The following is a 14,859-nucleotide window of genomic DNA, read 5'->3' on the forward strand; positions in this document are numbered from 1 at the left end:
ATTACTTTCGTATGTTTGTAGAACGAAGAGCTAAGAGATGCAGATCCAGTTCTAGGCGATCCCATCCAAGTTGCACCCCAGAAAATCAGACTGAAACTACGACCTGGTAGGTATGACCTTTAGATATTACCTTTAGATATGACCTCAAGTATGATTAACTGGTCTGTGAAATGCTGCCAGCCTTTGTGTTTTCAAATCAGTGTTAAAGACTAATCTTTTTTAGTACTAAGCTTTTTCAAAAATGTGTGTGTTTTTTGGGGGCTGCTGCTCTCCTAAAAACATTTTATTGTGTTATTGTTGGTGCATTGCCACCAGCTTCTTGTGTTATCTTTATCTTGTCTTTAGGCCTAGCTACAAATTATTGTGGTGTTTCCAGCTTTCATTTTGTTGTTAGCTTTTTATCAGTGTCCTTTCCTTGTACAGGTAAATTTTTCAAGATAGTTATGCGCTTGTGTATAGGCGCAGCCATATTCCATTTAATTGGGATTGATTTCAATGTTGCAGTTTTGTTTTTTCACTTTACAAATTAAAAGATAACTGGGGCAGCCTCAAACCATTTAACTTTTTAGCTTTTTATCATACATTAAAATAGGTAAATATTTCAAGATAGTTATGCGCTTGTGTATAGGCGCAGCCATATTCCATTTAACTGGGATTGATTTCAATGTTGCAGTTTTGTTTTTCACTTTACAAATTAAAAGATAACTGGGGCAGCCTCAAACCATTTAACTTTTTAGCTTTTTATCATTCATTAAAATAGGTAAATATTTCAAGATAGTTATGCGCTTGTGTTTATGCGCTTGTGTATAGGCGCAGCCATATTCCATTTAACTGGGATTGATTTCAATGTTGCAGTTTTGTTTTTTCACTTTACAAATTAAAAGATAACTGGGGCAGCCTCAAACCATTTAACTTTTTAGCTTTTTACCATACATTAAAATAGGTAAATATTTCAAGATAGTTATGCAAGTGTGTATAGGCGCAGCCTTATTCCATTTAAAGGGACACACCGGCTCACCGTTTACGCAATTTAGGGGTGTAGAATCATAAATAATGTTTTTATAGATGGTTGCTGTAAAAAAAATCATAAAAATGTCACGTATTTAGCGAAAAATGATTTTAAAAAACCAAAGCGGCCATATAACAAGCTTCCGTTACACAGACTCTTTGAATGTGAATCTTACGTTAGATTTTTCACCATTATTTACATTTTGTAGCGATAATTTGAATACATGATCTTTTTCGTCAATTATTCGTAAATAATTTTGTAACAAAAAGATTTAAATTTGGTTAAGTAAAAGTTACTTTTAGACGGCTGAAAGTAAAACTAGCCCAGAAGGTCACGTGATTGTTTGTACCACTTTTTGGTTAGAACAATCACGCGCCCTGCTTTTTTGTCTTAAAATGCTCAAAAACGGCTAAATTTGCTGATTTTTTTTAAGGACTGTTCTTCTTCATTCCTGGAAGACCGTTGAAGTCATATCTTAGTCTATTTTGTAGCCCAAATAGCCCAATTCGGCCGGTGTGTCCCTTTAACTGTGATTGATTTCAATGTTGCAGTTTTGTTTTTTCACTTTACAAATTAAAAGATAACTGGGGCAGCCTCAACCATTTAACTTTTTAGCTTTTATCATTCCTTAAAATAGGTAAGTATTTCAAGATAGTTATGCGCTTGTGTATAGGCGCAGCCTTATTTCATTTAACTGGGATTGATTTCAATGTTGCAGTTTTGTTTTTTCACTTAACAAATTAAAAGACCACTGGGGCAGCCTCAAACCATTTAACTTTTTAGCTTTTTATCATTCCTTAAAATAGGTAAATATTTCAAGATAGTTATGCGCTTGTGTATAGGCGCAGCCTTATTCCAATTAACTGGGATTGATTTCAATGTTGTGGTTTTGTTTAAACATTTTAACTTTACAATAACAAGATAAAAACTATTTAACTTCTTGGCTTTTTACCATTCCTTATAGTAGGTAAATATTTCAGGATAGTTATGCGCTTGTGTATATATAGGTGCAGCCTCATTGCCATTTAACTGCCATTGATATTTTGGTTTTTTTTATCTTTCTGTCATTTACAGGTCAAAGTGTTAATCTGAGTGTATCTGTGCGTCAGGCAAGGGATTACCCGGTGGACCTCTATTACGTCATGGATTTAAGCAAGTCCATGACGGATGATTTAGAAAACCTTAAGAAGTTAGCCAAGATACTAGGTACGCGTTGACCCTAATTGGGAATTCCATTTGTCCTGACCCGCTTTTAGTCAGTTTGACTCCAATCAGTAGACATGGTCATTTTTCCCAAACCACGGCTTGGCTTTGGGTTGGTGCTCCGTCATCAATTTTGGAGCAGTGTAAAATTTTCACAGTAATTCCGGCTTCCAACATCAAACGGAGCCCGGAGTCTGAGTTGGAGCTGAAGCCAAGGGTGGGAAAATGCCATGGAATCATCATGCGGTTGGAAAAGAAGGTGTTCGTGGTCTGGAAGCCCTTTGTAGTCATCGGATTTATCTGGATTTATCAATTGTTTTCAGCACTGGAGGTAGGGGAAATTACGAGAAATTTTCGACTTGGTTTTGGCTCCTTCGTCGAGAAAGTACTATCACCCTTTGTAAATACATCCCCTAGTCGGTAAGTGTTGGATTAATTAATGATAATAATAGTAATAATAATTATAAATAAAGGAACATTTACTGCTTTGTTGTTATCAAAGTAAAATAATCTTTATCTTCAAGTACGCGCTAATCCTCCAATCGGATTGGCAGAATGGAGTGGTGATAAAAACCTTTATCTTCAAGTACACGCTAATCCTCCAATCAGATTGGCAGAATGGAGTGGTGATAAAAACCTATATTGCACGGCTAATATCACTACCATGCGTCTTGTGTGTTCTATGTCACGCGCCAAGTTTGCTTGAAGATAAATACGCTATCACACGCGCGCTCGTGGAAATACGGAAAATATAGCGCGTCTGCGTTCCATATCCAACTCGGCCTTCGGCCTCGTTGGATATGGGACGCAGAAGCGCTATATTTTTCCGTATTCCACTCGCGCTTGTGTGATAACTTATAGTATTGCACGGCTAATATCACTTCCATGCGTATTGTGTGTTCTATGTCACGCGCCAAGTTTGCTTGAAGATAAATACGTTATCACGCGCGCTCGTGGAAATACGGAAAATATAGCGCATCTGCGTCCCATATCCAACGAGGCCGACCCGAAGGCCGAGTTGGATATGGGACGCAGACGCGCTATATTAAATCGCATAGACCTTTTCGCAAATACTGGGGCGCGCGCGTAAAGCTTGGAATTAGGTGCATTGTGCCCACAATGCACCTCATTCAACAGTCTGCGCTTGCGCATTGGTATTTGCGATAAGGTCTATGGGCGCCCCCATGTTGTTTTCACGTTATAAGTGGTGCCCGCACCCTGCTAAAATGATGCGTCCTGGGGTCAATTTCGGGGTACCCGTGGGTTGGAGTGTTGTTTGTGACGTCACAGTCAAAGCGCGAGCGTGTATAACTTTGTAATTGAGAGTGCAGGCGTCCTTTGTGATGTCACAGTCATACCTTGCGACGTACTACAAAAAGCCGGAAATGCTCTTTGTGTGGTAAAATGTTGCACGTAATTGGGTAAACTGCTCCTCGTGTAAACCATTTTACCCATAATGCAAAGTGCAGATTACACACGGACGTACGGACGTGTACAAGTCGCAGGCACAAGTCACAATCAAAGATGGATGGGGTGGACGTAATTCTGATGTTGCAGGTCGTTGATGTATGATGTTCATTTAACCACAGTTGTCAAGAGAGAATTTTGGCTTTATGGTAGTTATTCTGTGTGAGGAACAACATTCTGTTGAAGGGAGAAATACATCACCAGGAAAGACGCGGATGCTTCAACAATTTCGTCAATAACAGGTCTGGCATAACCAAACGGCTCTTTTCAGAGCCAACACCGCTTCTAAAAAGAGATTGTTACATAAAGTCTGCTCGCAAGAATTCGTTTTTCACCCCTGAATGTACACAAACTCCCTGGTCGTTTTATGCAAGGTGATTATTAGGTTGTGATCACCATAGATTAATCGGAAATTATACTGTCCAGTCCAATTCAACGCATATGGCTTTTTAGCTTTTTAATTTTTGTTTATTAGTGTCCGTGTTTGCTGCCAAAATGCACTACTTCTTTTTTACTCAACACTTGGGGTTATGGTGCTCAACTTCTGAGTAAATGGGTAGTCGATTGTTGGGTACATTTTGACACAACAAAGTTGGGTAAGAAATTTGACGCATAGTCTGGTATAGCCGTTTTACACAGAAATTGAGTAAATTACGACGCAACCCCTGTTGCGTAGCGTTTTACCCTCCAAACGACCATGTTCCCTTTTGAACACCACAAAGAGTAAAATTTTACGCAATATTGGGTATTTTTCTTAGAGTGCGGTAACTTCACGCGTACATACTGTAAAGAACAATGCATGCTGGGGCGAGCAAGGCACGACGACAGGACGTAGGCTGGTGGAGGTTATTAGAGCACGTTGTGGGACAGGGAGAAGGAAGGGGCACGCAGTGTGGTACGTCTGTTGGAAGAGGGCGGGGGAATGGCAAAAAATGAAGGGAACATGGTAAAAGGGCTGGGAAAATAATACGGAAAGGGGAAAAAGAAAAAGGGACTAATGATGACATTGAACAGGGAAAAATAAACTGGACAGAGAAAAATACACGAAACGGAGAACCACCAGACTGGCGGGACCCGCGCGGAACGGGGAAAGTAATGGCCGGAAAAAGTGCAAAGAACAGTTCACGGGCGGGATGTAGGGAAGGAAGTACGGGTTAGATTTAGGATGGGGACAGGAGGAAGGGGCACAAAGTGGTATGTCTGTGTAATGGGGGACGGGCGGGGGAACGGCAAAAAATAAAATGACGGGGAAAATGAACAGGGCTGGGGTAGGTAGGGATTGAAAAAATGAAAAGGGTCTATCATGATATGGGACATGGAACAGGAAAATATTAAACTGAATGGGGGGATCAAGCCCATGAAACGGGAAAGAACCACAAACGGGCCCCGCGCGAAACTGGAAAATAATTATGAGTTATGGGCAAACAGTGGCAAGCAAAGAACAATGCCAATGCATGGGATCGCGGGGACGGGAGGCGCGGAGGCGTGGGTTAGATATGGGACGGGATAGGGAAGGGGCACACGGTTGGACAGGGAAGTGGGGAAAAATGAACGGGGCTGGTGAGGGGGGAAAAGAAAGGGGACTTGAAAACGATACAGGACAGGAAAATAATAAACTGAACGGGAACAAAATACTAACAATTTTGTTTAATGTTTTAGTTTATATATTTTTTTAACTGTAGTGCGAATTATTAATTTGTTTCCTTATTATAGCCTTATGGCACCGTGCTCAGGTTGCGAGCCGCCTTACAGCTTCATAAACCATCTTCCATTGAACGTGAACACAACCTTGTTTTCGGTAAGGAAATGTTTGCAGTCATTTGGGGACGCTAGGTGGCAGCAGACTCAATAGACCGATTGCGCTGCCAATGGGTGCGTTCGTTTAGCTTCCCTGGGTCTACCCCGCGGTGCTCACTCGGGTGAGCCCCTGACAAGAGCTAATCGAACGATCACACTCGCCCTCTCGTGTTGACAGCATGCACCTCAGGTCACCCCCAAGTGACCCACTTCACAAGCAGGCAATGGGGGCTGACCTGGGTGAGCCCCTGGAATGACGTCAAAAGCTATTCGAACGCACCGGGGCAGACCGGAGATGACCCAGGGAAGCTAAACGAACGCACCCTATGTTTACATGTGATCACGTGACCTATAGTGCGTATAGACAAACACAGCTACACAAATACATGGGAAGACTCGTACCGATGGACCATAATTGGCTGTATTTTTAATAAATAATACTTTTAACTAAAAATGGAGCCTGTTTTATATAGTTGAATATTGTGACATTAATATAAATCACATTTGCTGTTTGATATTCCCAGTAATCTACTACAAAAGAGGTTTCTTCTGAGAGTTTGGTTAGACTACGTAAACTACTGAGGTTTGAGCGAGCTCACGCGCCGTGGACTTTGCGCTGTGCACGGCGTGAAGTTGGGCTGGGATGGGGGAGATCCCGAAGTTGTCCGACTCGTAGCTGACAGCTACCCCTTCTTATCAAACAATTTGAGGGCGAAAATAAACGGATTTGCAGCTTCTTAATGAGATTTTTATTTAAAATATTGGCAGAAAAAACACTACAATGAGAGCAATGTAAAACACACTTTCCGTGCACAAACACGCGTGACATCGTTTGAACATTCTCGTGGAATTTCCTATTAAGCACTTAAGTGGAACTGTGTTTACCCATTATTGGCATTGTTCAGCCACCGGTAAGGTCTCATGTTACAAACTCCGGAATATGTTCAGTGATTTCGAGAATTTAGTCTTTTTTGAGCCAAAAATTGCAACAGTATTTATGTCTTTTTAACGCACGTTTATATGCAGTACGCCGTGTTTGTTTACATCTAACACCCACTATAGGTCACATGACGCACGGAGCGCAATCGGTCTAAAGGCACAAACGACTTTCAGTGATGGGCACGATATACGCATGTACAACCCATGTTAACTTTATATTTTACGGAATGAAACAATCTTTCCGGTTCTAGCAAAACAAAATTAAACGCATTCCTGCAGCAAAATTACCGTAAAAGTTGTTTCATGCCGTAAAATCTAAAGTGCTTTAACGTGGGTTTGTACATGTGTACACGGTTGTGACTGAAATAGCAATATGTACTTACATGTACTTTATTACGTGTATAACGGTAAAATTAAGGAATGTTTCATTTTACGGAGACCGTAAATTTACGATCATTCTTAACAGTGTACTGTCCTCACTACAAATTTTGTAAGTATTTTTTGTTGTTTTCGTTTTCAAGAAAAAAGTAAACGAGACCTCAATCTCTGGAAACCTGGATGCTCCCGAGGCCGGACTGGACGCCCTTATGCAGATCACAGTATGCAAAGTAGGTGACGTCATCAGGTCAGAAGCTTCATTTAAATGAACCACAAAAGACTCATGTGCTGCTGCGTAAATTCAACCCTTGAACCAAAGCCTGTTGTTTTAGGTTAATGTTTTGCTTGAAGGGAGAAAACAAAATAAATTTTGCTACTTTAAAAAAAAACATGCGTTTATGACGAACACTGTTACTTTTATAAAATAAATCAAAAATTCATATGATTGATAGTGAAACTACATCTCAACACCGTAAAACTTCACCAAGGTCAAAGCAAATTAGTAACGCCATGTAATGGTAATCACTAAATGAGTTGGGGTGGTTCTGAAAAGAACCGTTGGTTTTAACTCGACGTTTCGATCAGTATGCTCCAATCGTCTTCTGGAGGATAAAAAATTGCTATGGTAGTAGTAGACCCCTTGGTTTGTATAGTTTATTTTTTTAGCAGTGGTCGTCTTAGCCATTCATCGAACAAAAATATGTTGGCTTGTGCCCCCGGATGGTCCATTGGTCAACTTAAAAAAAATCCCGTGTGGGTCTAACGCACGAGGATCAACCATAAAATGACCTTCTAAACACCCTATCATTTCCTATTTTTGTTTTCTTGTTTTAAGGAATTGATAGGTTGGCTGCCCAAAGCAAGACACATCGTTGTTTTCCTTACCGACGCCGCGTTCCACGTTGCTGGCGACGGAAAGGTAAGTGGTGCTTTCTTACTTTGGTTTGATTGTATTGCAAGATAAACACAGGAATATTCCACTCTAAAAAAAAATACCGTTCCGTCAACAGCGATCGAAGACTAACAATAACCGTATCTATTTGTAAATTAATTAAACACAAATTCATTGTGTTTTTTTTTATTCAAAATGTGTCCATCTACACGTGAAGTCTCAGATTGCATCGATGTTCTATCCCGTAATCAACAAAATAATAGGGAGGTTTAGCTGCACGTTCCGCGTGAACGTGAACGTCAGAAGATTGTGTCGTTGAAATCTCACGTTTTTAGCATACGTGCAGTTAATGGCATTTTTTTCACGTCAGGTACGTACGAGCAGACGTCATACGTGAGCATGCAATAAGCCCAAAGTGGCGACGTCACCCTGAAACAACACGATTTTTTCGACGTTCACGTACTTGCTCTCATCATACCGTGCAGATAAACCTCGCTAATAATAATATACACACAATAATAACAGTAAAAAGGGCTGAATTTGTTGACCATTGTGATTGATTTTGTCTTTCAGTTACTAGGGATTGTGAATCCAAATGATGGAGAATGTCACCTAAATAGTGAGACGGGCTTTAACGACAGGGCCAACGATTTTGTAAGTTGTTATCAATGGTTTTACCATTTGTCAGTGGTATATACTTTCGGTTAGCCCGAACTTCTGACGTCACGCCAACGATTTTGTAAGTTGTTATCAATGGTTTTACCATTAATGTCAGTGGTATATACTTTCGTTTAGCCCGAACTTCTGACGTCACGCCAACGATTTTGTAAGTTGTTATCAATGGTTTTACCATTTGTCAGTGGTATATACTTTCGGTTAGCCCGAACTTCTGACGTCACGCCAACGATTTTGTAAGTTGTTATCAATGGTTTTACCATTAATGTCAGTGGTATATACTTTCGGTTAGCCCGAACTTCTGACGTCACACTTCCAGGCTCGTGAATAACGCCAGAGATCCTTTGTTGAGCTCACTCGCACTATCTTGACCTCGCATCGTTTAACATGGCCTTCATCATGGTTCTGAGATTCGCAGTCAAATCCAACGTACATAATGTGTAAACATAAACCGATGTCCTAAGCATTGAGAATAAGAACAGGGGACCAGTCTAACTTTTAGTAATTTCAGCAATCAGTGAGGGCGCGCTATTTCACAACTCTGGCAATCCAGGTTCAGTGGCCGCACAGTTTGTAATTAAAGGGAATACGTTAGGAAATATAATTTCATTTTAACTGTTAATTATGTAGAATTGTATTGAATTTTCAATGGCTGGTCCATTTTGTTTTTAAATGTCTTGAAGATAATTTTGCACTTGTCCTTTTGAATTGTATTCTACGGAAACTCTCTGTTTTGTTATGTTGTAATTTGGTAATTGCTTTTTATCTTCGTATTTAGAGCTTTGAGGCAAAAATTTGAATCTGAAAGACGGTCACTGTCAGATTTGTTATTCCAGTTACCGATTTTTCTTCTTAGGCGGACATATCCGCTTCGATCGATATCTCAAAACTCGACCACCTTTTAAAGAAGACACTGGACACTATTGGTAATTGTCAAAGAATAGTCTTCTCATTTGGTGTATCTCAACATATGCATACAATAAATCTGTAAAAATTTGAGTTCAATCGGTCGTCGAAGTTGCGAAATATTAATGAAAGAAAAAAAACGCCCTTATCGCACGAAGGTGTGTGCTTTCAGATGCTTGATTTCGATACCTCTTTTCTTGAGGTCTCGAAATCAAATTCGTGAAAATTACTTCTTTCCCACTTCAGAGGAAGCCGTTTCTCACAATGTTTTTATACCATCAACCTCTCCCCATTACTCGTTGCCAAGTAAGGTTTTATGCTAATAATCATTTTGAGTAATTACCAATATAGTTTCCACTGCTTTTAAGAATATTCACAGGTCAGTTTTATTGTATGTTTAGGCCTATATCTACATTTATGGGAAAAAAAACACAATCGAACTGTTCCAAAAAACATAGGTCGACTTTGCCATAAGAAGTGAAACTTTAACGTAATTCAAAAACCTTTTTTGGTGGATTTTATATCTGATTTGTTGAAGTCATTCATTGTTCGATTAAAATCTTTTCAATTAATTGTGTTCTTTCCATTGAAGGATTATCCGTCCGTTGGGCATTTGAACTTCCGCATGAGAGAGCAGAATGTTATTCCTATTTTCGCGGTAACAGAGGACCAGTATTGCATTTACCAGGTAAGTTCCATATTGCAGCGTAGAGTTCCGTGTCCGTTCAAGTGTAAGGAATAACTAGATAATGGGTGGCGATAGATTTAGTGTCGACCCCGCGGTGTTCATTCGGGCATGGAGCTTTCTCCATGATTCGGGTGAGCCCCTCACTCACTCTCGATCACTCACCCTCTGATGGTGACGTCATACATCTCGGGCCAGCCCAAAGTGACCTGTTCCACAAGCAGGGCACTTGGGGCTGACTCGGGTGAGCCCCTGGAATGACGTCAAAGCTATTCGAACGTACCGGGTGGCAGATCGCACCCAGTACAAATATGTCATGTTTCAATTCTAGTTACGCCATGTTTTATAATTTCAATGATCTTGATATTACTTTCAATATTGTTATGTAAAGGCATCCCAGCCTACAAGCTTTGCTTTAATGGGCCATGCCTCCATACAGTTTTCAGTCTTGTAAAATCCTATTGTTTGTATTTGTATATTGTGTTTGTATGGAAATAAATGTTGATTGATTTGATTTCATTTGAAAATATACTTTCAGAATATAATATACTTACTTACTTGTACCTAATCCCGTAACCTTGTTGAAGGTCGTAGTATAGGAGCATCACAGCTGACTTATTGACGATTGTGTGCCATCCAATGCGGTCCTCCGCTAATCTCTGCGAGGTGCTGAATGTCAAGCCAGTCCTCTCCTGTATGTTGTTTTCCCATCGTTTCCTTTGCCTTCCTTGTTTTCTTTTCCCAGGGACTGCGCCTTGTAGTATGGTCTTTGAGAGTCCTGTTGACCAGGGCCCAATTTCATGGCTCTGCTTACCGTAAGCACAGAATCGACGCTTACGGAAGCAGGGAATTCTGTGCTTACGGCAAGTGTATTTCACGGGTTATCGGCGAATTTGGGCTTCTGCGCGTGCGTACTTCACGTTACTAGGCATTCTACGCTTACAAGGCTAGCGCAGAAATTCGGCGCTTGCACGTAAGCGGGGAATCGTGATCGTAAGCGCAAAATTCGGCGGTAAGCAGAGCCATGAAATTGGGCCCAGGTGGTGAGAATATAAATTTTTGTTATCGTTCAATGATTTTTTTGAACGGACTTTTCAGGAACTCGCAAGTTCCATCGAGGGATCAACGGTTGGTGTCTTGGCCTCTGACTCGTCTAACGTGGTTGACTTGATCAAGGAAAATTACGCTGTGAGTTTCAAAAAGAATCAATTGTAGCTTTTACCGTTTGTTAATTTGTTTTGTATGGATAGTGTATCGATGTCACATCACATGTTGTGACATCATGCTTAAAGAAACACGTTTCCTTATAGATCGGTCGAGTTGGTCTTTGAGAAGCGTTTGAAGCCGTATATGTATGTTCAAGGTAGAATATAATGATCCACAAAAGTATCACTCTAAATTGCACGGTTTTCCTTTAACGTCGCGAACTTTAAGCCGTGTTTCTTTCCAACGTAAAAGGAAAGCCGTGCAATTTCGAGGCATGTTTGTATGGATCATTATATTCTACTTTTAAAGTATCTATCCAACCAATCGCATTTCATAACAAACGGTTTTAAACGAATCATTAAACCCACTATTATTTGATGGACTTTTGTTATTTTTCAGAAAATCACCGCAAAGGTTCAAATCTCCGACAATGCTCCGGAAAACCTAGCCGTTACCTACACGTCTCGCTGTCTGAACGAGGCGCCAAACCCCGGGTCGAAAGTCTGCCTTGGTCTCAAGCTAGGTGAGGTTGTCAGCTTTGACGTCACGGTGGAGGCTACCAGTTGCCATGACAATACTGAGCAAAGGTAAACAACATCCAATGTGGATTCTTGAGATAGTTCCGGATATGAAGTCCCCCAACCAGCCACGCAACACTCCTCATTAGTCTTCCGAAGTTCACTAAATGTGTCATGTAGTCAAGATGGACCGAACCAATCACTGCTTTTTTGCTCATCAGACTTCGATAAAGAGGGTTAATTTTTGAACTTTTTGACGCTACAGGTGACAGCAGACTCCCACTGGGTTATCTCTGACAACCAGCATGGGTGATATGCACTAGCTGCGCAGCTGTCCGACTCCTGCAAAAAACAAATCAACAGGTTCACTTTACAGGGATTCGAACAAACAAACCCCACATTCAAAAGCAAACTTAGTGCTCTAGCAAAGCAGTGGTCGTGGCTTGAATCATACCCACGTAATTTGCCTGTGGATTTCTTTTTTTCTCAGAACTCTGGAAAGTACTGAGTATACAGTCCCGTATACATCGGTGTGAGGTTAAAAACAAATTATAACTTTATTGATCACTGCATCATGTCGGGGTATAGCTATGGTTCTCAAGTTTTTCCCTTCTTAGCTTTGTGAAATTATAGATCCTTCAAAGGAAACGATTTAGATCCAGTTTCAACCTTTCATTCAAAGATGGAAGCCGTTATAGTTACGATACAAGGCTTAATTAAGCCAACTACTAACATTCTCCCAATATTTTATGTATATTAAATGTAGTTTCAACATCGGACCGATTGGTTTTGAAGAAGCTTTAGAGATCTCAGTAGAAGTGATATGCAGCTGTGAATGTGAAGATCTGTCGGTAAGATTTGTTGTCTATACACCTTGAAAGTTAAATCCAGAATACTGTTTACACCTAAGGCACAGTCTTTTTTGTTAATATTTGCATTTTTGTGAAAAGGTGAAAACTTCAAATGTTTTGGTTTGAGACCAATCACTTTCTGAATGTTCTAGTTCTGTAAATATTTTTTCTTGGCTGAATGTCGTACAACTCAACAAACGATTGTTGGTATTGAGTTATAATTTTCATAATACTAGAAAAACACAGAACCTGAGTGCAGTGTCTGGCATAAACTTATGAATTATGTCCAAAGCAATGGGTCAATTGGAGGCTTTGGAACGCTAGGTGGCAGCATACTTACAAGGTTCTGAGCCCGCGTACATAACCAAGATCAATGCATTTACCTGGTAAGTCTGCTGCCACCTATAGTTCCCAAAAGTCTAACATAGCTTGCGCAATGCATGATTTGAGTACATTGAAAGTGAGAACAGAGTTTCAAAGGACACACCTGCCATTTTGAAGATGGATCATTGTTTGATGTTTCGAGAGTTTGAGTTTTTTATTTTTTTGTTCTATATATTTATGTGTTTTGCCTGCACAGATTCCCAACAGCGACTTTTGTTCCAATGGAAACGGTACGATGTCTTGCGGGCAGTGCGTGTGTGACGCAGGGCGTTACGGTAAACTCTGTGAGTGTAGCAGCGGTGAAGACATCGAGGTATCATTCAGAGACAAGTATGAGAACGTGGCATCGTGCAGAGCGTAAGGACACCAACATTTTGACGTTTATTTATGACATTTTGTAAACCTAAATTTATAGCGTCTGAGAAAGAAGCACAGGGAAGTGAAATACTAGCAAGAAAGTGTTGTGACCGTAACAAATCAAGTAGTCAAGCTGTCTAACACATCCATGTTCATCCATCCACCGCTACTTAAGCTCAACCACCACCACCAGCAGTCCAGCATTCTCCTGAAGACGAGCAGAGTATACTGATCGAAACGTCGAGACCAAACCGGCTCTTTTCAAAGCCAACATGCACATAAAAGTTATTTACACATGGTTGTACCCGCAAGTTTACTATTAATTTATAGTTTCTTCTTATCTGTATCACACATGTTGCACGAGTTTTGATGGCCTTGTCATTGTGCTGTTGATCGAATTCTTTTCAAGACAGTTATGTCACGGAGCAAGTCACTTTACCATAAATTGCTTCTCCGACTTTTTGGAAAATCCGCATGCTCGGAGCTACGAGTAAACGAGGATGTTTACCATGTTAGTCTGCTGCCACCTAGCGTCGCAACGTCTCCAATTCACACACAATGTCTAGTTTGCTTTTATTTGTTTTCTCTCCATCAATAGGAGCAGTAACTCGTCCATTGCGTGTTCTGGACGAGGTGAATGTATGTGCGGGGAATGTGCTTGCTTTGAAAGACCGGTATGTCGTCCTTTTTATTTCATCCTTTGAAACGAATTCGCTAGTTTTCTTGTTTACAAGCCCTGCTTGCACTTACTTCATTTTCACATCTGTTTTGAGGAACTGATTGTGTCACGTATTAACCTCTTGTGGCTTTTGAAGCAGCGGGATTTGTTAATTATCTGGCTTCGTTGATTATGAAAAATGGCAGACATTGCATAAGACGCAGCCTAAGCCAAATCGTGAGCCAAAGCCAGGTCCTAGCCTTATTAGCATGGACCCTGTCACGTTTCTATAATGTTACAAACGCTCATTGCCACAACTTCTCCAAGGAATCGTTGGTATGGCATAGGCCTACCCCAAGATTAAACTATAAAAGGCCTATCTAATCATTACCACATAAAGCCTCAAGTTCAACATTCATGAAATTAAATCGAAGTACCTGGGCAGAATGTATTTATAGAACTTTCCACAATAATAAAAAAGAAGTCTTCTTTTTCAAACTTTTAGGACAAGAAAGAGGTGATATCCGGACGGTTCTGTGAGTGTGATAACTTCTCGTGTGAGCGGTACAAAGGGCAACTATGTGGAGGTAAATCGAGGATGTTTTTTACTTTAAATTGTAGTTAAAGCGATCGTAAAATAAAAACGAATCTGTCACTGACAGGTGTATTAATTTTCTAGTTAAATGTCCTTTACAAAAATGCGTACTTTGTGAATTTTGCATTCAAGTCCTCTGTTATGTTTTAATCTGTATTCACAGGGCCAGACCGAGGCCAGTGTGTATGCGATGAAAAGAGCAGACGCAGTGTTTGTAAATGCCAACCAGGCTTCAGTGGTGACGCATGCGACTGCTCCATGTCAACCGCTGGATGTGTGGCTTCAAACGGGGTACGTTCTTAATCCCATGGCTAGCAAGCTTAGATTTACAAATCTGAG

At 40.5% G+C, this 14,859-nt stretch overlaps 1 protein-coding gene across 2 annotated transcripts in view; it reads left to right on the forward strand.

The window, feature by feature from the left end:
• LOC139949106 (integrin beta-1-like) overlaps window positions 1-14,859 on the forward strand; it is a 29,848-nt gene that overhangs the window by 8,800 nt on the left and 6,189 nt on the right. For both annotated transcript variants that reach the window (XR_011787520.1, XM_071947511.1), the window contains exons 5-19: window positions 22-106; window positions 2,084-2,215; window positions 2,536-2,632; window positions 5,393-5,477; window positions 6,937-7,023; window positions 7,629-7,712; window positions 8,259-8,339; window positions 9,859-9,954; window positions 11,050-11,139; window positions 11,557-11,744; window positions 12,442-12,526; window positions 13,107-13,267; window positions 13,866-13,941; window positions 14,431-14,512; window positions 14,684-14,811. Coding sequence is in view for 1 of the 2 variants with exons in the window: in XM_071947511.1 (XP_071803612.1) it covers window positions 22-106; window positions 2,084-2,215; window positions 2,536-2,632; window positions 5,393-5,477; window positions 6,937-7,023; window positions 7,629-7,712; window positions 8,259-8,339; window positions 9,859-9,954; window positions 11,050-11,139; window positions 11,557-11,744; window positions 12,442-12,526; window positions 13,107-13,267; window positions 13,866-13,941; window positions 14,431-14,512; window positions 14,684-14,811 (1,557 nt within the window). In the remaining variant the exon portion in view is untranslated. The remainder of the gene's footprint in view (window positions 1-21; window positions 107-2,083; window positions 2,216-2,535; window positions 2,633-5,392; window positions 5,478-6,936; window positions 7,024-7,628; window positions 7,713-8,258; window positions 8,340-9,858; window positions 9,955-11,049; window positions 11,140-11,556; window positions 11,745-12,441; window positions 12,527-13,106; window positions 13,268-13,865; window positions 13,942-14,430; window positions 14,513-14,683; window positions 14,812-14,859) is intronic.

Source organism: Asterias amurensis, chromosome 16, assembly GCF_032118995.1.
Source record: "Asterias amurensis chromosome 16, ASM3211899v1".
NCBI lineage: Eukaryota > Metazoa > Echinodermata > Asteroidea > Forcipulatida > Asteriidae > Asterias > Asterias amurensis.